This window comes from Python bivittatus, unplaced genomic scaffold (assembly GCF_059951505.1).
Source record: "Python bivittatus isolate LINGU-HERP-01145 unplaced genomic scaffold, Pbiv_v1 ctg000610_np1212, whole genome shotgun sequence".
In the NCBI taxonomy this organism is placed as follows: Eukaryota; Metazoa; Chordata; class Lepidosauria; order Squamata; family Pythonidae; genus Python; species Python bivittatus.
Genome location: NW_028277088.1, coordinates 8,356,881 through 8,382,491, shown reverse-complemented (window position 1 = coordinate 8,382,491; position 25,611 = coordinate 8,356,881). Strand labels below are relative to the sequence as shown.

The 25,611-nt window shown below is 38.8% G+C and overlaps 2 protein-coding genes across 4 annotated transcripts in view; one reads left to right on the top strand and one right to left on the bottom strand.

Moving 5' to 3' along the window:
• The window catches only part of LMBR1 (limb development membrane protein 1), a 60,446-nt gene extending 54,596 nt beyond the window's left edge, over positions 1 to 5,850 (top strand). For 2 of the 3 annotated variants that reach the window (XM_088150591.1, XM_088150589.1), the window contains one exon: positions 2,773 to 5,850. In XM_088150591.1, coding sequence (XP_088006717.1) covers positions 2,773 to 2,858 — 86 coding nt within the window. In that variant the 3' untranslated portion in view covers positions 2,859 to 5,850. Of the gene's footprint in view, positions 1 to 2,490; positions 2,567 to 2,772 lie in introns of all 3 variants that reach the window. The other variant, XM_088150590.1, reaches the window with a different exon arrangement.
• Positions 5,851 to 6,612: 762 nt separating this feature from the next.
• Positions 6,613 to 24,918, bottom strand: RNF32 (ring finger protein 32). Its single transcript, XM_007433845.3, has 9 exons — positions 24,717 to 24,918; positions 22,776 to 22,888; positions 21,951 to 22,236; positions 18,673 to 18,815; positions 17,862 to 17,894; positions 13,943 to 14,067; positions 13,729 to 13,837; positions 9,165 to 9,332; positions 6,613 to 8,129 (listed from the first exon to the last, which is right to left on the bottom strand). Exons 2-9 carry the CDS (start codon positions 22,797 to 22,799, stop codon positions 7,890 to 7,892), a joined length of 1,128 nt encoding a protein of 375 aa, XP_007433907.2. The 5' UTR covers positions 22,800 to 22,888; positions 24,717 to 24,918; the 3' UTR covers positions 6,613 to 7,889.
• Positions 24,919 to 25,611: the final 693 nt, after the last annotated feature.

The following is a 25,611-nucleotide window of genomic DNA, read 5'->3' as shown; positions in this document are numbered from 1 at the left end:
TAGAAGACAGCTCCCCATTTCAATACTAGGATTACCCTTACTACTCACACTACCATATTCTGGGCCAGCTGTGATTTCCAGGCCATCATCATGGGAGGTGCCATGAAGAGTGCTTTACAATAATCTGGCTTTGAGGTATCAGTGCATGAGTCACCAAAGCCAGATGTCTCCTCCATGTAGGAATGCATTCAGCATTATCGACTAAAGCAGATAAGAAAGTCCTCCTTCTGACTGATATTTTGTGATTACCAATATCAGTGCTAGATCTAGGAACCCTTCAAGGTCCAAGCTTTAGGGTCTTCAGTGCAATTTTTTAGATCAGTTGTCACCTTAGTCAGAGGATTCTGCCAGTGAGTGGGATGTCGTCATCATCATTATCATCAATTAAATTTATATCCTGCCTGACTCCCAGTGACTCTGGATGATATCAGGTGCCCCAGCAAAATCACTGTCTTCACCTGGCCATTCAGAATAAGGTGCATGCCCTTGAAATGGAAAAACACCCAAATAGCAAGCTGAAAAGGAGATGCTATTGTGACAGGCCATCATAATACTGTTTTCTCAAGCTTTAGGTCTGTGCCATTCTCATGTTGGCATACCATGCTGGCAGGAAGTGGGCCTAAATAGTGGTCCTGGCCATTTCATGGCTACTATGCATCTGGTTAGCCCTATTGATGCCTTATGAGATCCTAGATATTACACTTTTTATTAGAAATTAATTTAGTGTACGTATGATGAGATTTCTAAACAAAACCTTATTCATAATAAATCATCTAGTGACACCTCCTTGAATAAAGATGTTTTGCTGGTAGAAGGAAATCATAGCTGGGGCCAGACCAACTCCAACAAGACTCCTGGCACAGCTGCTTAAGAAGTTGGGATAACACAAATTATGGCCTTTCCTGAGGGTCTTGAAACTTGAGTTGGCTCAAATGATTTTTAGATAACTTGCTCCTGAAATAGACCAATAGCCAATTTAGCTGTTGTGGTACAGGATCTCTGTAACCAACTGTCTAGAGGCCGCATTCAAATATTTTTAAAGATAGCTTATTCAGAGCATACTATAATGTACAAACATGCATACGTACATGCCTCATATTTACTGTCAATATAGGCAATATTATAGAGAGTGTAGAACAGGACCAAGAAATAATAACTCAAATAAAAGTTAAGAGAAAAAAATAAAAGGAAATGTAGCTAAAACTGGTTTACAGGGATACTATTCACTTTTCTACATTTTTCTGTTCTTGCAAGCCACCCTTGCTTCCATTGCATTCATACACTGCTTCATACATTGCCTTTTGTTTTTTAGATTATTTCTATTATTCTTCCTTCTCCTCCTTTTCATTATCATATCTTTATTTTGATCATAGACCAGTATAAAATAACTTCAGTGACAAACTCGCACTTCCCCTTTTTTTTCAAAATCTCATCAACAACCTCCAGCTGTGATTTTCTTTCCCTTCCTTTTGACCCATTCTTCCTTCATATTTGTTTTACAATTTGATCTTTGTTTGTCGTCACTATATGCCAAACACAGGATACCTGTGTTACTTACTTTTGTATTGTCTGCTACATACCTCTTCATTCTTTACCTATCACTGCTAGTTTTACCATATACCTCACTTCCATTGCATTCAGTTTGAAGTTTCCTTCATACCCAACTCTCCCTTTCATATAAAAGAGTGGATAGTAGCATACTCATATACACCAACATTTTACATCTTAAAATTTCTTTAACCATTTCCCCATCTTTAATCATCATTCTACAAGGGTACATGAAGTCATCTACTTGCTCTAGTTTTTTTACCATGTATATATAACTTGGAGATGGTGACTGTAGTTTGTTTCACATTCACAGCTGCTTATTACCCTTAAATCCTTCACCCTTAAATCCTTAATTCTCTCAATTTTTCATCATAAGCAATCAAATCAATCATGCTTTTAGATTTATATTAATTCCTTTGCCATATATATGTGTGCAAGTACTGTAGACTTAGGCTTAAAGTCTGGTTACTTGAAATAAGCAGATTTTTTTCTAAGCAGATACTCACCAGTGCCATTCTCATTCATTCTGAGTCTCTTACTTCATTCCTGCCCATCCATTCAGGCCACCTAACAAAATAATTCCTTTCTAACCCTAGTTGCATTCATTTAGAAAGTTGTGCAGTTTATCCCAAAACGCATCTCTGGTTTTTCCACTAATACTACCCACCCTAATCCTATCACCAACCTATGGATTTGATACACTCTCACAGCAAGCTAGATAACACCAGTTTATATTTGACACCCATTTAGCCCTTTCATTTATAATTCCTTCCCTGCATGTATCCATCAACTCTTCACCATAGGATCAGATCACATTTATTTATATCTATTACATCCTACCCTTTTCTCTTAGTGTAATGAATAGGTAGGATGCCTATTTTTCTTTATTTCCTTCGATTCATTTATTCATGCTTTTACTGTTTGCTTCTCTTACATTCCAAGTTGCAGTCTTCCATATGCCACCATTGTCACTGGATGGACCTATAGATGTTGACCTCCCTTGCCCATCATGCCTTTGGTCAGTTGAGTCTTTCACATAATGCTTTTTAGTAAGACGGAAAAGGCGTAGGCTAGGACAACAATCTTAATTGTGCCTGTGCCATATGCAGAGTTTTTGCTAATGATAAGGACAGTACTATGCTCAAGTATTACTTTGGTTTTATAATGTGCCATGCCAGTTAGAAATGAAGTATAAACTTTACACTGTCTTACTGTGTTTTGCAGGTTTAGATAAACTGCACCTCTCGCACAATGCAAGAGACTCTGAGACAGCAAAGCCTTCTGTAAATGGGCATCAGAAAACACTGTGAAACGCAGTCGGTGGAAAGCTTCCTGACATTCCTCTCACTTCATTGTACTTGTTTTCTATTGCTCTTACTTGTTTATACCTTGGGTCCAGGTTGATGCAAAAGAAAGCTGGGTGCCTCGGACTGTAGTCTTCTGCCTTGGATTGATCTATTTTAATTTCTCTGTCAACTGGAGATGTGTCTTGAACATTCCTCTTTGAACAGACCTTCATACTGATCTCTGCATCCAAGGACAAGAATCTTCTGCGCATAAATTCATTGGTGAAGATGAACTTGGGAGATGAGCTTGCTATCTGAAAATGGCAAACATCTACTCAAGAGGTTGATTTTCCAGTAAGATTGCATTCTGAAAACTTGTGAGAGCACAATAAGGCTCAGGATCAGTACATTAATCTACCCATCAAATCAGTTTGCACTATGATTGTATCTAAGGTAATAGCAGTTCTTAGTTCTAACTGATAAACTGCCCCATTTATTGCTAGGGATAATTTTCATTGCAAACCCTGATTGTGCAATAACATCATCTTACAACTGCAATGCTAAATCTGAGCCTGGAAAACAGTAATTGTAGACTTCTGATCATTGTATGCATAATCATGCCTAAAAACGTGGTTGTCATACTCTACTAAATAATATGAACAGAAAATGTGTGTAAAATATACGTATGTATAAACAGCGAGAAGAAAACAATTGCATCTAACTTTCACAAAGTTATCTTTAAATGATTGCCCATTCCTAAGACTGATTAGTGATTCAGTGTATTTTATTTTGCTGAACAAGGTATTTTTTTATTAATTCTTTTAATTATGTGTACATATATCTTTTTTTTTATGAAAGCAGAATTGAGCTAGTATTTCACCTAGTTTATAGTATGAAAACGTAAGATTAGACGATATTCAGGGGGTTAGATATGATATAGTTGACACAGCATATAGTTGGATATTGCTACACTGTTGAAGTTTACAAAACCCTGTGTGAGAGAGACAAAAAGCTGAAGGAAGTTAAAGCTGAATTTATTCACTAATGTACTGTGAGTAGAGGCAGGTAGATTGTAAAGACCACTGTGATTATTGAGTATGATGGAATGACCCTATTCCATGTATAATGATAGATTGATCAAGGACAGTTTATTGGGACTTTGTAACTTCAAGCATTTCACTTTGTGGAAAATCTGTTACTATGTTAATCTCTGTAAATCCAAAGTCTCAAACATAGTCTCAACATATTGCACAATATCCAGATATTTAATTCAGGTGTTTTGGATTACGATATTGCTAATTTCAAAGGGTTCATGAACATCTTTTCTATTGATTCCATTGACTGACCAGTATGAAGTTCTTGGACATCAAAAACTTTTTTCCTTACTTTTATACTGTTTCTTCTATTAATGAATTTTGCATTATTTGGAAGGTAAGAATTGTAGCAAATATATAATAGGAATTTTTCTAGCATAGCCAATGGAAATGATAAATAAAACACTCAAAAGGGGGATTCTAAGAATTTGGGTTGTTTGCTACAGTGGAAGCTGTAGCTTAGTTAGCTCACTATTTCAAATATTGAACCCTCTATCACAATTTGAAATAGTAGTAATCAATTTTAGGATCAGTTTGGCTCCCTTACCATGATACTATAATTCAAATATATTTTTTAAATATGATGAACTGCTGTGATAAACCGATAGTATATCTAAGTAGAGCTGAATTCTTGGAAAAAAACTTGTGGCATCTATGTCTATCTTGCCTAGGGAAACATTCAGGAAAAATATGATAGTGAATTTACTCAAGGGTGTGATTTAAGTCCTTGTTTCCTTGTGAATTTATCTCTAGATTGAGAACACAGTTGAAACCATGTGAACTTTTAATTTGCAGCAAGTTCTTCTTAAACTAATTTGTAACAACACTTGAAGAACAATCACTGTAATTGTCAGTGGAAGAAGAATCTCCTACATGGACACTGATTAAAGGATTAATTCATTGCAAACTCATTTGAGTACAAATCCCCATTCAAGTAAGGAATTATGCTGGAAACGAAACACTTCCTTAGCCATTCTGGATTAGTTCACATTAATGATACTTAAATTGAAAGAGGTTCCCTTTTAAAAAGTGGGAAGGCACTTACTACTGAAGGCTTACACAACGTGCAGTTTTTGTGATCAGTTGAACTTTCCAGCCCATGTATTGACATGCATTTGAATATTTTTGCCTTTGCCTTAGAAACATTTTACATCTTAATGTGGTCCTAGTGCTGGCGTAGCACCTGTTTCCTAACAATATAGAAAGATTGCATACAATCTCATTTTAAAAATGCTATTCTTCTTTTATCCCTGTACACAGATTTATGATACATTATTTTGAAAATGAATGTTAGACAAGTGGCATCAGAAAGGTATATATCTATATGATGAGCTCCTCTGTTCCTTGGCTTTGTCTGTGTAAAATGGCCTATTGTAAACTACTTTGGAGTTTTTACTTGCCACTATGTTTTAAAAAAATGATTCAGAAATACTTTACAAATTCAGAAAAGACATATTTTGGTTCATAATTCATTGTATACAGATCCCTAGTGGTTTGACACTTGGAGTCAAGTACCCTGTACTTCTTAAAATACAAAAAGGTTTTCTTCAGGTATCAACCTTTGCCTCATTTATTATGAGGTTTAAGCACAAATATGCTTTTCTTAAATGTACTAGGTATCTATCAAAGTAGACCAAAAATGTGTGCAAAACAAGTGTTTCAAGTAAGCATTTGTTTGGCTTTCTCCATGATAGATTTGATAACACAGTGTGAACACATTACAACAGATTTGTTGTTGCAGACTTTGAGCAAATCTTTGCTATTCACCTTTTAAAGCTAAGCTTAAGTGGACACAGGTTTATTCAGAAGTAGTGTTTACTAGGACACTTGGTTTACTGAATGTAATGTGGTGAACTTCACCCTTCTTTATTCACACTTTTACACATTTGCCTGTTTAGTGTTGATTAAAGTATTTGACAAGACATTCCTCTGTGACTTGATTCTAAGGAGTTTTATTCAAAACAAGCTTTAAAATTGTATATGGTGGTATAAAGCTTGCATCACATTCACACACCGCATAGCGTGCTACTTCCATATTCCAATTCATAAGTATTTGATTTATACTGGAACAGCACTTCTTTTTTTTTTGCTGATCTACAGTATCTGATGAAGGTCTTCAAAGAAATGTGGATGTACTAGTGTTGTGAAATATATATCCTTCTGCGTAAGTGAGGTTTCTGGGTAGCTTAACAGTGTCCTTAAAATCTTATCATTTCTAAAACTCTTCTATCTAAATTAGAGGTAGGTGGTAATTTGCAGTCATAAGGCCATATGCATCTTTTGACCTAATTTCACAAGTTTAATAAATACATTTTTCAGCAATCAACTTGGGCCTCAGGAAACAGTAATCTATCTCCCTTTGCTGACATGGAAGAATGTGGGGAGGAGATTTAAGAGTGTGTGGAAAAGGAGACAGCAAAGAGAGAAAAGGGTTCTTAGGGGAAAAATAGGCGATCCCATTTAGTTTGCTTCAGCTTCATTCACCAGTGGCATGTAGCTTCTAACAGATTATCCTCAAGCCCCTGATCAAAGAAAACACATTGCCTATCCCAGGCATAAATGGACTGAACAAAACCCATGTGGGAACAGAAGGTGCTCTTTGTTATTGAGACATTTTGTGAGGAAAGTTTCTTGAGCTGTACTAATGCAATTCTTGCCTTAGCCTGAACAAGTGTCAGGATTATAGAATCTTGCAAGTATTGTCAAAAAAGCTTCTGAGCTCCAGGCAAAGTATCTCCACCCCAGATAAGTTGTCCCCAGCGGTTGCTTCAGTTAATTAATCCTACCCCCATCTCTCGAAATGTGATCTCACTGTTCTCCCATATATGGGCCTACACAGAACTTGCAAAAAAGCAGTTCCTGTCACTGTCCAGGAGGAGAGTCCTATCGTTCATTTCCAAAACCAGTTATCTATATTCTTTGGTTGCTGCATAGAACTAACAGGAACACACTCTTCCTACTTCCTTAAACAATGCATTAGAGTGTACAGTGAGTGGACAGGACAGTGTTGGTCAAGAACTTTACAGGAAAATCTCATCTGTGGCTTGCAGGGACACATTCTACACATACAGCTATAAATACCCATATGCAGAACATCAGTCACCAATAAATAATGGCTTCCCGTTAGAAAAGTTACTAGAATCACAAACCTTTGCAGAGCATTACAGACAGTCCCTGGGTTAAGAACGTCTGACTTACAACTCATGCTTACAAAAGGGCTGCCTGTTACTAAAAAGGGTGGACTGCTGAAGCTGTGTGTTTTTAATATACAGCCTGTTTTCAGCGGTTCATGAAAACGTTGCAAGGCTTCAGCGATTTCTTGGCTCGAGGAAGGAGAACGCTGTCCACCATTTTTAGTAATGGGAAGCCCATTCATAAGCACGAGTTCCAACTTACATATACATTCGACTTACGGACAGACTTAGGAACAGATCTCGTTCTTAACCTGGGAACTGTGTACTTTCCAAAGGGAGGCCTAATGAGAATTCAGGAGTAGCCAAAGCATCAATTGTTCTTTCTGTTGTCTTTGGATAACAGGTATATATAAAGTCCTCCTTTTGGTCAACAGATGTCTGGTAGGCCAAGGAGGGAAAATAAGATGTTCAGCTTACAGAATTTTATGAAGAACTGGTTGGTTACAGTTATTCCGGTGTCCCCATGGACTTGGAGCTTTTCTCCCTTTCTTTCAATCCACTGTTAACACAGGCATCTGTGGGACTGTCTCATGCAAATATTCAGTTGAAGTGGCACGGATGAGAACTGGAACCCTACCATAGATCTTAATGGCTTGCGTATCTCTAGATTACGGACAGCACTCCCTAGGTTTACACACAAATGCGCTCATCAGAAAAAACAAATCTGCGCAGCACCTCTTGTTGCTGAAATGCAAATTCAAACACTTTTAGATAAATTATTTCTACTAAGGTTTCTTACAAATATATTTGTAATTTATGTTAGATTGTTAGTCGAGAATTTTCTTCTGATAACAGGAACGGCATAAAGGACATACAGGCCTTTCTCCTAAAGAAAATTCTTCAAATGCTTGAAGACAGATACTATGGAACACATGGGAACAGGAGAGCAGCACCGTCTGACGGGGGCGTGACTGATGGCCATCTTGGGAAAATCCATCCTGAAGTTGAGCAGGCTGCATGAGTGGCATAATGCAAATTGGACAGTCAACAATATCTTGTCGGAATGCCTGAAACAAAAAGTGTTGGTAAGCTCAGAAAATACAGCGTGTGACCACCAAAGCTGACTTGTATGAGTTTATTACGTCCTTCGTACTCTGAGATGATTGTTTCTGGTTATAGTAGTTCAAGTGCTTCATTTATTCAAGAACAAAAAACATTTTAAGTGCAGAAATAGTTTGGACTAATTCTTGGTCATTAAAATGCTAACGCTGAACAGTAAAGATAACATAGCAAGTAAGGTAAAGTCGTGTGTGCTGCTAATGCTAAATTTGTTCGGGATAATTGGCAAGAATCAACAGCTGTCTTTGTTATGCAAGCAAAACACACAAGATTACATACAAGTGTAGTTTGGTGGAAGGAGCTGTAGACTTGGATCAGAAAAAGGGTACTGGTCTAACTTCATATTCAGCCACAAACTTTAGTGACTGTTTGTGGGCCCTCAGACCACGGGTTTGCTGTAAGAGCAAAGTGGGATCATACCATGTACGTAATTCACAGTACAGGTAGTCCTTGCTTACTGACTGCTTGTTCAGCGACCATTTGAAGTTATGATGGCACTGAAAAAGGAGACTTATGACCAGTCCTTGAAGTTGCAGCTGTCATGGCATTCCTGCAGTCACGTGATTGTGATTCAGGCACTTGGCAACCAGTGCGCATTTACAGCGGTCGCAGCATCCCACAGTCACATGATCACTATTTGTGACCTTCACAGCTGGCTTCTGACAAGCAAAGTCAATGGGGAAGCTGGCAGGAAGTTGCAAGTCATGGTCACCTGATGTTGTGCTTAACAACCGCAGGTGATTTGCTTAACAACTGCAGCCAGAACCAACATTAGTGTGGTCATGTGACAGTTTAGTTAATGACTGTGCCACTTAGCAACGGACTTGCTGGGCCCAATTGGGGTCAGTAAGTAAGGACTACCTGTAATAGTAAGGGGAAGGATACAAATGGAGTAAGAGAAAAGTCAGTTACCAATCAATTATAATACATATAACTACCTCAAGGTAAATGAAACAAGAGGTTTTTCTGACACTGAAACCAACCTGAATCTGAATTTTTTCCCACTCAACTTCATGTATCTCTGGGCCCAACTTTTTTTCTAGTTGCTGAAATACTTCTTGACTTGCAGCTACAGTAGAATCTATCTCAGAGAAGAATTCATCAATGTGAGTATCATAGGAATTCAACAATCGTTGGCAGATCTCTGTAAACTGGAAGATGAGACAAATATTTTTATTGTTAATGAGTTAAAAGTGGAGTCCCAAAGGGTCCATGTAGCATCAGTCCAAGAATGTCTCTTTTGCAGGACGTGCAAGATTTTTTTCTGGCTCAAGTCAAACACAGTCTAATAAGAATCCTCTCTGTTCTTGATAGGTCCGAATAGAATGGTCTGAAAGAAAATATTTTCTGCATCTGCTGTTAGAGATTGTAAAGCAAGACTCTGGAACACAATATAGCAGTTGCTTTCACTTCTGTATCAAATTTAGGGGAATAGTAGTACAATGAAATAAATGACCCTTTTCAAAGGCCTAAATTAAGTATCAGTCAAATTAGACTGTGTTAATATCTTAACAAGTGGAGCTCTACAACGGATTATAATTCATGCTTTTTTTTCTCTAAATATCCCCCTCTCCCCACCCCCGGGTAGTGAAGGACACATTTTGGGTGCTTGATGCTGGCTGCTTCAGTACTGATTTCTCCATTCTGTTCCTCCCCCCAAAACCTTCAGGCCCACTGAACCTCCTCACTATTTCTTTGGCCTAGTTGAGGTTCCCTCTTCTGTATTTTGGATTTAGAGAGTGGACACACTAATCAAACTACATCATTATCTCAAATGTCCTACTGATTCTATAGCAGATCTCATGTCTGTTGGGATATTTTTAAAAGTTCATCAGCAAGAATATTATAAGCATCTAAACAAATGATAGCTTCAGATTCAGTCACTGCAAGAATAAAAAAACGGCTGAAATTAATGGGACTCACTAAAAGCCTACTGATTTCAGTGGGCACTCTAAGAATTAAACCTAATTCAATAAAACATGATGGACCTTTCTTCAATTTGTGTATCTATGTGATTGTCTCTCTTTCCTTTCTGTTCATTCCATTCCATGTTTCTCCCCCTGCTCTCGTCAATTTCCCTTGCTAGGTGCTAGTGAGCATTGGTTCACTTGCTGCAGTCCCATGTATTCTTTCAAGCTACTATTGCTTGATTTCCCAAGCATATTTACCAGGGATGCTAAAGATGGAATCCAGCATGCAAAATATTTCTCTACAATTGACCTAGAGCCCTTCCTTCCTCAGGGAACAAATGCAGCCGCGTGCGTGCGCACACACACACAATTTCCAGCCAACTGCACACCTGGAACCACCTAGTTTTTCTACTTGGTATTGTGGAGCCTTGGTGCTCTTTGAGCTTGGCTGTTCGCTTGCAGACATTTCATTGCCCAACTAGGTAACATCAGTGCACACTGATGATGTTACCTACTTGGGTAATGAAATGTCTGCAAGCGAACATCCAAACTCAGACAGTGCCAAGGACTCCACAGTTCACCTTGAGCTACATATATTCTCTTCTACTGGAACTACTTGGTATTGTAGTATCTGACTCACTTGGATGGCACAGGCTACATGGCTTACCTTCTTCTCCTAAAGCTATTTCTCCATCAGAGTAACACTCTAGATTTCTTTACACGACTTTTATTGTTGTTTATCATTTCTGTGCACTACTGAATTATGTATGTTCCGATCTACTGATATTATATCTTGCAGCAACAGGATATCTATCTTTAAAGTTGTAGAACTGGCTTTGCAAGATTCCCCTCCCCCTTTTATTTTTCAGGTGAAATGAAGAGATGGGGACATTTGCAGAAAGCAAAATTAGGGTTGTCCTTAATTTCTTCTCCTTGACCACAAAGTAGTCAGATGGTTTTTTTGTTTGTTTTTTGCTTAAATTCTCAACATGCACATGTGTAGTAGAGTTATAAATAAATACAAAATATTTTTGTTCTAAAACTTGCACACTTAGGCTGATATACACATAGTTTACTACCTGCATCTTCTTCCCCACACCAATGTGAAGGAGAGGCAACATATGTTCAAACCATTTATTTTTTTCTTCAAAAGAAAAATATTTAACAAATGTAAACAACACGTTTGCAATTTTAAAAAGGAGAAATTTTACTTTCCAAGAAAATGGCCATTCTGAAAACTATTCTCTATCCAAATTCGGTACTTTCCTTTGTCACTTCTGTGCTTTTCAACATGCACAATATGACAGTGGAGGCATTCTAAACATTTTTAGCTGTATGTAAAGCACCATCAGTCACAGGTTTTAGGTGACGCCCAAGAACATGATTAAATAAAGATGCACACAAAAGCATCAAAATGAACTTTGTCTGCCAAGGGGAGCTGTTTTAAAGCAATCCATCTTTATGTCAGCAAATTGCTTACTAATGTGTTGACTTAAAAGTAAAATGAAAAGCCTGGAATTTACAGCGTATCAATGAATCAGTTGATAAGCTTTTACTAGTTTAATATCCTCTTAGCTTGCTGCCTGGAGCCACATCAAGTTAGCAACAGAATGTTTGCCATCTCTATGTGATAAAGGAAGTCAAATGGCTAAACAAACTCCCAGACCATTATGTTGTTTGGTGAGATTTAAATTAAAAACTTTGGGAAGAAATCACGTGGTGAGGAAGGAGTGAGCAGTACCATTTTATAAATAATATACCTTGTTTCAGGAACAATAGCTGCCTTTTTAGCTGGACTGAAGATAATGGAATGCATTTGAAAAGATTTAATTATAGCAATAAAAATTTTTTAGCTCAGTTAGATGACATATACAAGCACTGTTTATAGCTAACAGTCAAACAGGTTCACTATCTAACACATGGAAATCTAAACAGCATTTCATTCTCTGTGTACGTTAGTGTTAAAAATTAGCATAGATTGCTTGGAGTAACTTTTCCTACTTCCTTTGATCTAAATTAGCAAGGTTTCTAATTGATTTATGTAATAAAGCTATTTAGTAATAAAGTAGATTCAACAATGATCTCTCACAGGATCTAACTTTGGAATTTATCATTGCCAAAACTTGACCCTTGGTTTATATGTTCTTATCAATGAATACATCTTTTAACTTAGCGACCCTCAGTACTTTGTTCATGTTACCCTTTGAGAAAATAAACTTGTATTTCAGAAACCTTGGGGTCTTCTTACAATCTATAAACAAGGTGGACCAATGAATGTTTACTCAAAACTAAATCACAAATCAATGGGTCTTGCTCCCAAGGAAATAGACTGGTTTGCAGTTCACATGCTTTTAGAAAATGGCATTGACTGTAATAACTAGAAATAATTTACCTAGAAGAAGCTGCCAGTGATTTCCCACTTTAGGGAGGTGATGGGGTCTGAGGTTTGGCAGTGATGTTTTTTTAGTAGCAGTTCCAGCCTTTTGGAATGACCTCCCAAAGGATATCCAGGTGGCTCCTACTATGACTGCCTTTTGGAAACAGACTGAAACAGAACTTTTCCAGAGGATTTTGGGCCATGATACAATCTTGGTTGGGTTACAGATGAGCTTTGGAATTTAATTAGTATTCTATGCTTATTAATTGTATATTTTTAATTGGGTGCTCTAATTGTATATTGTTTATTGTATATTTTATCTTGTAAACTGCTGAGACTGTAATGGTCTACCAAGGTGACAAATAAATAAAAGAGACAAAATTAGATACAGCAGTATCTCATCCAGCTAGATTTAGGCTTGACAATTCTGAGGACAAATGAAAAAAAAAAATTCAAAAGTGGAAGGAAGTTGCATGATTAGCAGAAATAGTCTCACATAATTAGGATAGGCTGAGAATGTGGTTTTTCTGCAGACATGAAGACAGGTAATAATAAATCTTATACTGTACATCTGCCAAACTGGGAGGAGGGTACACTCTGAGCTTTATGCTTCCTTCCCCAATTCTCCCTTTCTAGGACTCTTATTCTTTTAGGTACTCTTCCTATGTACATTTTATGCATTTCTTAGATTTCATCCTTCCTCCAGTTGCTCAGGAAACTTCCACTGCGTTTTCCCTTCATTTACAATGGCCCTGTGCAGGAGATTGGGCTGGGTGTGTGTGACTGGCCCCAAGTCATCCAGTGAGTTTCCACTGCTGAAGATGGACTTGAACCTGGCTCTCCCTGATTGTAGTGCAACATTTTAACTGCTCTCCCCACTGGCCTTAATGTATACGTGAAACCATATGCGTACAGCATATGGAAGAAAATGAATTATATGCTTTCATTGGTATTTCCTAGGCTCTGAAAGATTTCTTTTTAAAGAAAGAATCTTTACTAGATTCTGTTGCTTTAGCCTAAGCATGGGAGGGAGAAGGAAAGTAGCTTTTCTTCTGGAGATGCATACAACCATGCCGTGCATGGAACCACCATTTTGGGGTAGCCCACACCCAAACCGAAGCATGAATGCTTCAGATGTTTGGATTCATATGTGAACAAAATCAGGCCATTTTGTTCTGAATGCAGATTTGATAAGCACTGAATTTGTTTTGATTTGTAGCGTCGCAACATAATATATTTTGAAATGTGAGAAATGCCTACCTTTTCTTCAAAGAATTTTTTTCTTAATCTCACATCTTTGGGAGGTACTGTATTTCTCAGATTTTTATACCATTTTCTAACAATATGACCCCTCCAGAAAGCTTGAATTCTGTGGCATAAAAAGAGAGTCTTTTACAGATTTGAATACTGAAAATAAAATATAAAAGGTGTCAAAAATAGAAGATTGTTTTTGTCATTTGCCAGTCATTCTTACCTCGTAGCACATTTTATTTTAAAAAGGCGGGCTCCATCATGAATGACTCGTGTTTGATACTGGATCTTTCTACACATTGGACAGCTCTTTTTAGCTGCAAACCTTTCAAAAGCTTTCAGGCATGCCTGGAAAAATAATATTAGTTCTAACTATAAACCTGCTTGAAATTAGTCCCCCCCCCCGCCCAAGATTTATGGATATGTGTGCAGAGTTATGGGCCCATAGTTTATACATGCAGGAAAGACAATAGAATCATGGAAGGCATCTTAGAGGCCATCTAGTCCAGTCCCACGTGCAGTGCACAATCCTAAAGTATCTCTGGGGAAGGACCATCCAGCCTCTATTTGAAGAATTCTAGCAAAGGCAAATTCAACATCTCCATGTGGCAGCCTGTTTCACTGGCTGACAGTGTGTACAGTCATGAAGTTCTTCCTAATGTCTAGCCTGCACCTCCTCCTCCATCCATCCATCCATCCATCCATCCATCCATCCATCCATCCATCCATCCATCCATCTATGGAAAGAACTTCATAAAGAAGTCATATTGTAAGAAGTCTGTCTGGAGGCTTCATCTCTGTGCTAAAAGGCAGACCACAGGTCTAATACTTTTGTTTATCTTCACACACAGAGATGCACAGGAGAAATTAGTTTAGCACTAAACAACTGTAAGGCTGTTTGGGGATATGATTATTTATTTATTTTAGAAAATGTATATAGGCACCTATCTTACGTGTGAACTCTGGATAGCTAACAACAATCAACAAAAACAATATAATAAAACATCTAAAAATTAAACCAAAAAATCCAAAACCAAACCCAGAATGAAAATAATCATAATACAATCACCAAGGCACTTTATAACAAGCTCAACCATATACACCACACCTGTATGGGGTTTATTTAACAGAAAAGCCAGGTCTTCACAGCCTTCCAGAAGGTCAGAAGGGTTGAGGCCCTCCAGATCTCATGGGGGAGGCTGTTCCATAGGGCAAATACCACACAACTCCTTGGTCACATCAGATGATATTCTTTAATGGAGGCGTCCCTGGAGCACACCTGCCCTGTCAGATCTGGTGGGATGGGCAGGGACCCTTGGAGACAGGTGGTCCCGCAAGTCATCTGGCCATGTGTCATGCAGGGCTTTAAAGGGGTAACCAGCACCTTGAATTGCACCTGAAAGCAATGTAACTTGGTCAACCTTGGTGCATCCAAACTGCATACCACTGCATTCTGATGCAGTTGAAGTTTCCAAGAGTTTTTCAAGGGCAGCCCCATGTACAGCATATTGTAAAAATCCAGTTGGGAAATGACTAAGGCATGAATGACAGTGAGCAGGGCCTCCTGGTCCAGGAAAGGGCACAAGATAGATTTGAGCAAAAGCTCCTCCTAGCTGTGGCTGCCACCAGCTCTTCAGGCAAGAGCTATGAGTTCAGGAGAACTCCCAAACTGTGCACCAACTCAATCTGGGGAAATGCTACCCTGCTGAGAATTAAAGATGCAAAATCCCTAGGTCCAAGGAACCTCAAATCCCTGCTAGAGTTGAGTTGAAACCTGTTCTTCCCCATCCAGTCCCTCACACCCTCCAGGCATTTGATAAGCACCTTGATGGCATTACTTGTTCAGCCAGGGGTGCAGATATATAACAGTATCATCAGCATACTGATATTTTACCCTGTGTCAATGGATGTCCTCATCCTGTGGGTTCATGTAGATGTTAAATAGGAATAGAAACAGAGCAGAGCCTTGAGGCATCTCACAGAGAAAGGCCAAGGGCTCAAACTCCCCCTCCACACCAAACTGACTGGAACCAGCCCTGGAGGAAGGAGAACCACTGCAAAACAGCATCCCCACTACTAATCCCATAAGCTAGTCCAGAAGGATATTATGATTGATGGTACCAAAAGGTGCTGAGAGATCCAGGAGGGCAAAGATGGATGTACCACCTGCATCCTAGGACCTCCAGAGGTCATACATGAGCATAACCAATGCAGTCTCCGCACTATAATCTAGCCTGAACCCTGAGTGAAAAAGGTCCAGATAATCCACATCCCCCAGAACCTTTTGAAACTGAGTGCTTACCATCCTTTCAACAACCTTCGCTGAAAATGGAGGGTTAGAGACTAGACAAAGGTTATCCAACACTGCTGGATCCAAGGATGGTCTCTTGAGGAGGGGATGGACCAGTGTCCCTTTCAAGGCAGGTGGAACCACTCCCTCCTACAAAGAGGCATTTGTGGAGTCTTTGGTGTTCCCTGAGCTTGGTTGTTTTCTTGCAAACATTTCATTACCCAGCTAGATAACATCTTCAGTGCTAGAATGGAATGGGGTTTGCTCTCTGTTTACATATAGTGGCATGCCCTGCCAGTGTTAGTGGGGGTGGGGGTTTTGTTTTATTTTTTCCCCCTCTGGTAGTTCCTTGATTAGGGTATTGTTTACTGCTTGATTGTATGTCTGGTGATAATCTTGGTGTTAATCTCTGCTTATCTGGGTTATGATTGCTGGTGAGGAGATGTTCTGGTCTTTTGTTTTCCTTTTTATTGTCTCTTTTGAATAGTGTATAGATGTTGTTTATCTCTATGTGCCTGTTGATGGCTTCCTTGTCTGAATACCAAGCTTCCAGGAATTCCCTCACATTTTTGGATTTAGCTTGGTCTAAAATGCTGACAGTTTCCCAGTTGAAACTATGGTTAAGTCTGTCCATGTGTTGTGAGATTAAGGAGTTTTCATTGTATCTTCTGACTGCTAGTTGGCGTTCATGGATGCGCTCTGCTAGTCTTCTGCCTGTCTGTCCTACATAGTGCTTGTTACAGTCCTTACACTGTATGTTGTAGATGACTCCTATTTTTTCTTCTTGGGCTACTGGGTCTTTTGGTTTGCTTAAGATGTTTTGGAGGGCTTTAGTTGCTTTGTGTGCTATAGAGATGCCATGTGGTTGTAATAGTCTGTTGGTAGTTTCTGAGATGTTTCTGATGTATGGCAGTGTTATCCTTTTCATAGCTTGTGTTGGTTGTGTTGTAGTAGGTTAAGTAGTCAGGCACTTTTTGATAAAGTTGTGTGGATATCTTTTTTGTTGGAAGATGTTATATAGGTGGTCTGTTTCCTTTTTCTGCTGTCTGGGTTACTGCAATGCGTTTGTGCTCGTTTGAATAATGTTCTTACACAGCTCCTCTTGTGGGAAGGTTGGGTTGTTACTTTGGTAATGGAGTATGTAGATGACACCTTTGTTATAATAAAAAAGGAACACCTAGAGAAGACACATGAAACTATCAACAACATCTTCAAAGGAATAAAATTCACCAGAGAGGAAGAACACGCTACCCTTCCTGGATATCCTCATCAGCAGAGGTAACAACAGCAAATTAGAAAACCAAGTCTATCAGAATACAACTCACACTAATCAAGTACTCCAAGCAAAAGACCAGAACATCTCCTTACCAGCAATCATCACCCAGATAAGCAGAGATTAACACCAAGATTATCACCAGACATACAATCAAGCAGTAAACAATACCCTAATCAAGGAACCTGAAAGGATGTGCCACCACCCCATAGATGTACTGCCAAGCACCTCCAATGCTTCCAGGCCTCACCAACACTGCCAGCTCCATCACTGCTGAAAAGCTGACTGGCACACCAGGTATTCTTTGTGGCCCATGATTATTTTTAATTTATCAATGTAGCCCTTTCCCCTGAGTTGTGCAGGCCTGTTCCATAGGCAATCATACTGTATAAGATAAAACATACTGTCTCAAAGCAATATCCTAAAGTTACATTTTGAATTATCACAATTAAAAACAAATAACAGATTTATTCTTATACTTAAAAATTCGCATTATTACTAGTTACATAATGTACAAGTTAGAAGGCTAGCTGGATACATATTTACCTTTTAAATGATAAAGAGATGTGGTTTACTTACTCTGTGAAACACATGAGAACAAGAGAGCAACACCTGTTCAGAAATAATAAAATTACTTTGAGACTTCAATTCATCCAAAAATCCCCTCTACCCTTGCTATAATTAGTAAATGCACAACAAACAAACAGTAGCTTTCATTGCAAAGAGAACATTTTAGTGGTTAATCACATTATCTGCATATTTATTACACTTCAGATTTATATACTGGATTTTTTCCCCAATGGTTGTTAAAATGCTTGCGGAAAGGGCACAACCTGGTACCCTAAAAGCCATGTGTATAAGGTGAATCATGAGTCCCTGAATACATGTTAGAAGGTCCTTCCTAGGGCAGATGGAGTCTCCTTAACACTTGAAGTCCCTGTCTCTGAACTGCTTCTGATAGCTATACAAAGTAATCTTAAGAAAGTGGAAAGAATGGTACCAATTATTTGCTTTTTGGAGAAGAAGAGAGAGGTTGTGTCCCATTCATGATCAGGCAACAGTCCAATGTTCTGTGAACAAAGTTGGCAACCCATATTTATTATGACTAAGCGCAAGTTAATTCATTTAGTTTTTTCCAATGGTTTTTTTTTTAACATGTTTCACTGGATTCCAGGACTGTGAAATGCTTTGGATTCAACTTAGAATTCTGTGGTGGTTGTGAGGAAATTGGAAACTGACTGGAAACAGCAGCAGCTGTTTTAATGTCTTACAGACAGGTGCTACATTGGTGCCCTTATGTATTCCAAAGCATCTCTTCCAAGCTGAAGCCACAGCATTTCCCAGTTCTACCAGACATATGTCATAATATTCAAGGAGGCAGATAAAATACCTGTGGCTGAAGTGCAAATTCTTCTTTGCATATAGCACAAGGTTGAACAGAATCTCCTTGTTTTATGGATCGCTGCTTCACATGTTCCCACTCCTCCAGAGTTAGTGGCAGGGCAGGAAGCTCCACCAGTCCAAGTTTCTGAGCTGCAGATAAAGTCCAGTAAATGAAATGGACTCATAATTTATTCCTTAGAGGATCTTCAGTGTGGCAGTGCATATTTAATATTTCTATGGAAACATAAGCATTCTTTTTTTTTTATAGCTACTAATGTTCTTTGGGGATAAACTTGAATTAATATTTTCTAGCTCATAATTTAATCATAAATTTGAATGTAATAAGTTCAGTGAAAGTAACTGAATAACAATAATTCCATTAATTAAAGCTAATATTTGGGGGGATGGTTTATTAAGGAAAGAGCCAGTTTGGTCTAGTGGTGAAGGCACCAGGCTAGAAAGCAGGAATCTGTGAGTTCTAGTCCTGACTTAGGCATGAAAGCCGGCTGGGTGACTTTGCGCCAGTCACTCTCCTCACAGGGTTGTTGTGGGGAAAATAGGAGGAGGAAGGAGTATCAGGTATGTTCGCTGCCTTGAGTTATTTATAAAAATAATAAAGGTGGGATAAAAAATCTAAAAAAAAAAAAGAGTGAAACCTAATGGGAGAATTCTTAGGGGCAACAGAAATGCACATTTTGGTCTTGTAAATAATTGTCAGGAATCACTGCTGAGACAAAAAAACTAGCCATCACTGGAATGTGTACAAATGCATAGAAATATGCATATTGATACACACATGTGTATTAACATAAAATCCTATTTTTAAGTGATACATCAACAGTGAAATCCCCTGCATATCTGCTTAGAAAGACATTTCATAGTGTAAAATGGGTACTTCAGGCATGGATGTACAGTACGCTACAGAATTGCAACTAAATTTGCTTAAGCCTCCCTTCTTTAAGTAGGCAGATGTGCCATATGACAGAGGAATTTGACAGGTATACCACATTTTTCTCAGGCAACCAATACTTCTGGATTCCACACTGGGGTTTCTGTCTGAAAGAATGTTTGCAGGACTGGGTGATAATGAGCAAAACCCAAACTAAACAAACAAACAACCCCAACTAAAATTAAATAGACCACCAAAATATCTTATTCTGTAGACTTCAAACCCCATTTCTTTATCTAAATTTTTATTTGCCTACTTCAGCATGAAGACCAGGTTTATTAAGACAAAGAGCAATTTGGTCATTTTAATTTTCCCTGAAACAAGAGTTTATCTATCTGAATAGATGCGACTCAGGCTTAGTGAAGTATCATCCACCAAGTAAACTGATCATAAAAACAGTTAAACAAAGCATTATTTAAGCATATTCTTAAATCTCTTTTAAGTCTGAGCAGATTTTAATATTTCTTAGATGTTCTGCAACGACTGCATTCTAACAGAGCAAAGCTGGGAAATCTGTGAATATTTGAATGTTGTTGAACTACAACTCCCAGCAGCTCCACCTAGTTCTCTTCAGTGCATATCACTCTGTAGATGATATATGTGGATAGCTGACACCATCAAATCAACATACCAATGTGCATTAGCACACATACACAGAAATATATCTTCTATAGCTTTCTAAATATATGATTGCAGGGCTGGGCTTTTAAACTACACAATCTTGGAACAGAAACACACTACTTTTAAAAACAAGAATGGATGGGAGGCAAAACAGGAGGGAGATAGTGCTGGATAACTCAATTCATTTCTTGTGTGTGTGTGTGTGCGCGCGCGCGCACTCCTTCAAGTCATTCTTGACTCCTGGTAACTTCATGAACAAGTCCCTGAATTTTTCTTGGCAATGTTTTTCATAAGTGATTTGCCATTGCCTTCTTCCCAGGGCAGAGAGAGAGCGACTGGCCCAAGGTCACCCAGCTGGCTTTGTGCCTAAGGCAGGACTGTAATTCACAGTCTCCTAGTTTCTACACTGTGCCATCGACCATTACATCACACTAGCTCTCCAATACATTTCTACTGGTGATTTAAAAGGATGAAAACTCTTGTAAACAAAAGTTACAAAGGGTAAAAGTGGCAGCTCGGTAGTTCTTCCTAGTTATTAGTCAGACCATGTAACGTTATTAGCTCATGACAGTATAATGTGTTGCTGCTGCACCTCCTGTTTCCCCAGGCAGGAAACTTCTGCATCCATACCCTTTATTACAATACAGTACATCTCTTGTTTCTTGGTTTGAAGTTGGGTGTTTAGCTACAGGCATTATTCATGGATTTGCTCCCCAGATCATTACGAAAACACAGCTTGTACATTTTTGAGTAAAAGGTAGTTAAAAGGAAGTTTTATTTAAAAAAAACCAAACTATGCCCAGCCTAGTAAATGTTTTCTTTGTAAAAGCAACAGTTGCCCAAATACTTATCCCCATTATAGTAGAAGGCAACTCTAGATGGTGCTAATGTAGTTTCACTGGGTGGTATGTTCACTTCTTGCTGTACAAAGACTTTTCTTCCTAATGACAAAACTTTTTATCCTGGCACTGCAGTAAGGTTTTTGCTATTTATCACAGTAGAAATCAATTTAAAGTATCTACCCAAGAGACATGGGGGCAGAGGAAAGGTTCATTTTCTAAGTAATTCTCCTTAACCTGGTGGCATTGCCTTTTATTTAAGATAGATTCATTAGATTTGGATATTTTCAGGGGTTACTTAATACAACACATTTTATGTTCACGGATGCATTCCTATTCTCTCTCAGATTTCTCTTCATGTAAGCAAACGAGAGAATGTGATGATCAATGACATGGTCAGCAGCAATATCATAATGATAATGATATTTTTCTAATCACTGCAATCAATTAAAATTTGTTTGAGAGTCTTTCTCCAGTTCACATGTGTTCTTATCCAAAATAAGTTATATTGAATTGAGATGAAGTAGGCTTTTGTTTTTATGTAATGCTCAGAGACAGAAAAACTCAGAATCCAAAATGCTTAGGTAAACAAGAAATAACTGTTTTCTCATCCCCGCTTATAACTTTCCAAGAAATGTCTATCTAATACTGTTGCAAACAAAAGCTGAAATGCAAAATAGAGAAAGTTGCTTGTAAGAATGAGCAGCTCTTCTTGTATTCTTTTGCTATTGTGCAATATGGAAAAATCTCTTTATTATAATCTAAATAGCATTTACATTTATTAAATTTGTATGCCGCCAAATCCTTCCATACTCCCAGAGGCATTAAATGTTTATAAAAAGCAAACATGCACAGACTGGAAAATTAAGGTTTTACCTAAAGTCAGAGGCTGAGGACTTGGATCAAGAACATATTCTTTTTCTAGATCTTCATTTTTTGGGTTGTTTTGGTTGTTTGGCTGTTTGTTTGGTTTTTTTAGTCCAGTATCTATAACTGATCTGATTGTCTCTTTGTTCACAGGTCTGTACTTATGTTTTTTACTCCATGTCTTTGACTTTAAAGGATCTGCTAATGAAAGATTTTGCAGTTGAAGATCATGTAAAATGTGATCTTGTAATGCCACAGCAGTAAGTACTACAGACTCTTGTTTGTAGGAACTCCCCTAAAATAAGTTTCATAATTATTATTATAAATTACTGTTATATATGAATATGTACAGCACATTAAACAACAAAAGAAATTCAGCCTTTAGCCAATGATTTTTTTAACCTGACAGAGCCTTTATACCCATACAACTCCCATGTTTGAAGTCTTACTAATATACAATTACCACAATATGAAACATAAGATTGATATTTGACACATCCCAACTTTAACTTATATAAAGGCAGAAAGAAATCTTTGATTTATCATTTATATTAAATAAAATAGCAGCAATTTTAAACTTTTAATTACTGAACCCATAATTATTGTGTGCAATAAACTCATTATGAACTATAAAAGTTTGACATGCCTAAACATATTTTGCTTCAGTGTAATTAAAAATAAAACCTAAGGCTACTTCTGCTTTCCAAAGCAACTGCACATTAAAACAATTATAGCAGTAGATAACATTTTATATGCATTAAATCGGCCTATTTATAAAGCTTTTATTTTCAAAGCTCTTTCTTAGCATGTTTTACAATTATATGATCTGTGCACCTTGAAATATTTCTTTTGCATCATGGAACAGGAGGCAGTGATAATTTCCCTATCTTCAATATCTTTAATGAGGTCCTGCTATTGACAGCATACATTACCAAATTATTACATTCCTATAAACAAGCAAACAAAAAAGCACCAAATAAAAACATTAAATAAACAGCATGGCAATTAAAATATATGGTTGGTGTATGTTCTTACTGCCATATTACTTTAATGTAAATGTTCTTGTAAGAGAGGTCCAATATTAGAGATGACTGCCATAGAACAGGTTTCCATATTTCTACTGATACAGGTGTCAGTCCCAAAGAGCTCAGGGGAAATATTTGGAAGAGCTAATTTCACAGAAGTTAAGGGTAAGTGCCTGTGGCCCTCCTTACGCTGCTGAACTGTAACTTCCAGGCAGCATACATTATTATTGGTCATGATGGCTATTGCACTTTAGCAACATACAGTATAGCGCTCCATAGCTTCAAAATTCTTGGTTTATAAGACTCTAAAAAAATAGTGATGAAACCTTAAAATTAAGCTTTATTCTAAAATGTCCTAAGTATTCTGAATGTTGCTATTTAAGAACTGGAATATTTTTGGAAGAAGATGGCAGTGCTGGTGAAGGGCTTGGATCCCAAGCTTATGGGGAGAAGCAGAAGGAGCTGGGCATATGTTTAACAAAGAAATGTAATTTAAATGCAGTTTTTAAAATAATGGGATATCATATATATATGGATCAAATTTGTGTACAGAAGCAAAACCAGCAGGTTTAAATGAAAGATTCTGAGTTTACACTTGCCAATGATTTACCCAAAAATGGTGTAAGGAGATACTAAAGCAAAGACTGAGTAGTCATATGCCATAAGTATCAATATCTTATTGTTACTTCTGTTACCTTTTTAAACTTTGCAATCTGACACATTTAGTATTATACTACTGTAATTGTTTTAAAATATTCTACAGCATTTTGAGTGTACATTGGATCAATTTTTAAAATATATTAAACAGAATCAGTAAAAAATGCAATTTGGGTAGTTTAATGTGAAAATAAGATTAGGTTGTGACCTAGATTCAGGAATTTCATTGGGTTATATACGTCTTAACAAAGTACCTTACAGGGCTATTGTGAGGTTAACAAGGGAATTCTTTGGAGGAAAGATGGGATATATTGCAATTGTCCTGGACAGAGAGTTGAAGGGCATCGCATTGGCTTCTGCTATCAGTCTGCAGTCCAAGAACTGACTATGGATGGTCTACCTTCCTTTGTTGCTACCGTGGCAAAAGGAAGACTGATCTGGCTTCCATCCAGTACTGCAGAAAGGAGCTCTCGCTTTCTTCTCCATCTTAATTTCTCTTTCTTTTGTATATTTCTATTGGATGATGAACCTGTAGGCATGCCTGCCTTTATTTTGCTTCCTCTTTATGTACAGTGCTTGGTGGTTGGGTGGGAAATCAGGTTTGGGAGGTATATGTGTTAGATGGCCTGGCAGACCCCAAACACTGGGGGCTGAAATTCCAACACCCATCATCACTGGCTGGGCAACTGAGGAACGTGAGGGCCAACATGTGGAGGGGATCCTGTCGCCCCCAACCCTGAGTGCCCTAGATATGACAGCATCGAACTCCCCACCCCCATCCCCAGTCAGTCATTGTAACCCACCCCCTGAGAATGAGGAGAGGCCTTCAATGGGACCCCTGGAGGCACCATGCTGGGGATGCTGTCCTAACCTATAAGGATAATGGCAACCTATAATACAGTGTTTTCCGAACTTGCCCACTTTAAGATCCATGGACTTCAGCTCCCAGAATTCCCAGCCAGCATGTGTGGCGTCGAAGTCCACACATCTCAAAATGGCCAAGTTTGAAAAACACCGCTATAATATGGACCCCTTGCACTTCTTCCCCTTTCGTCGCGCCCCCTCCGCCCCGCCCCCAAGCACTTGCCGCCACCTCAGGCGCTTCTGGGGCTAATATTATCCCGAAGGCGTCCTCCTCTCTCTTCAGGACCCAGAAACAGCTCGATCCCCTCCGCACCCGGGAGCGCCGCCGCCGCCGCCGCCTGCTGCTGTCTCGGCTTGGGCCCCAGGTTGCTAAGCAACCGGACTCACAAAAACGACTTGCGAGCCCCGGAAGGCCGGTCGAGCTCCTTTGGGGCGCGAGGCCAAGGGGACGCGCAGGCGCCTGCCGGTCCTCCCGCTCGCCCCTCTCTCTCTCCCTTGGGGCGGGGCCTCCTGGAGGCCTCGTACATGAGGGCTGCCAGGTAGGAGCTGAGGGAATCCAGCTGGAAGTCTGGTACTTCTTTGCAGCCATCTAGGGGTCGTCCGGATGTTTGCAGCCCAGGGTTGGTAACCCTCCTTGAGAGGAAAGTTGAGCAGGGATGCTAGGAGACCGGGGGGCGGGGGGCGGGTGAGCCTTTCCCCTCCGTCTGTCCCCCAGGTTTGGTGGCTATTCTTCAGCTTGGCTTTGAGGCCTGAGGTGAGGTGAGGTGAGTCTCTACAAGCGAGAGAGCCTTTTCTCTGGTGGCACCCCATTGATGGAAGGCCCTTCTCAGAGAGGCATGCCCAACGCCCACATTAGCATTATTTTGGTGCCAGGGGAAGACCTTGGTGTTTTCCCAAGCTTTTTCATCGTGTTTTGATTAATTCCATTGCCTTAGATTTGGACCACCGCCTGGCTGCTGCCTAGTTTGTATGGTGTCTTTATTTTGGATTTTATTTGTTTTTATTGGATATGTTTAAACTCAAATTGGATTATTATTTGGGGGGGGGGTATTGTAAACTGCCCAAATGAGCTTTGGCTGTTGGGTGGTTTAATTAACAAAAATAAAATATAGAATCTTTTCCTT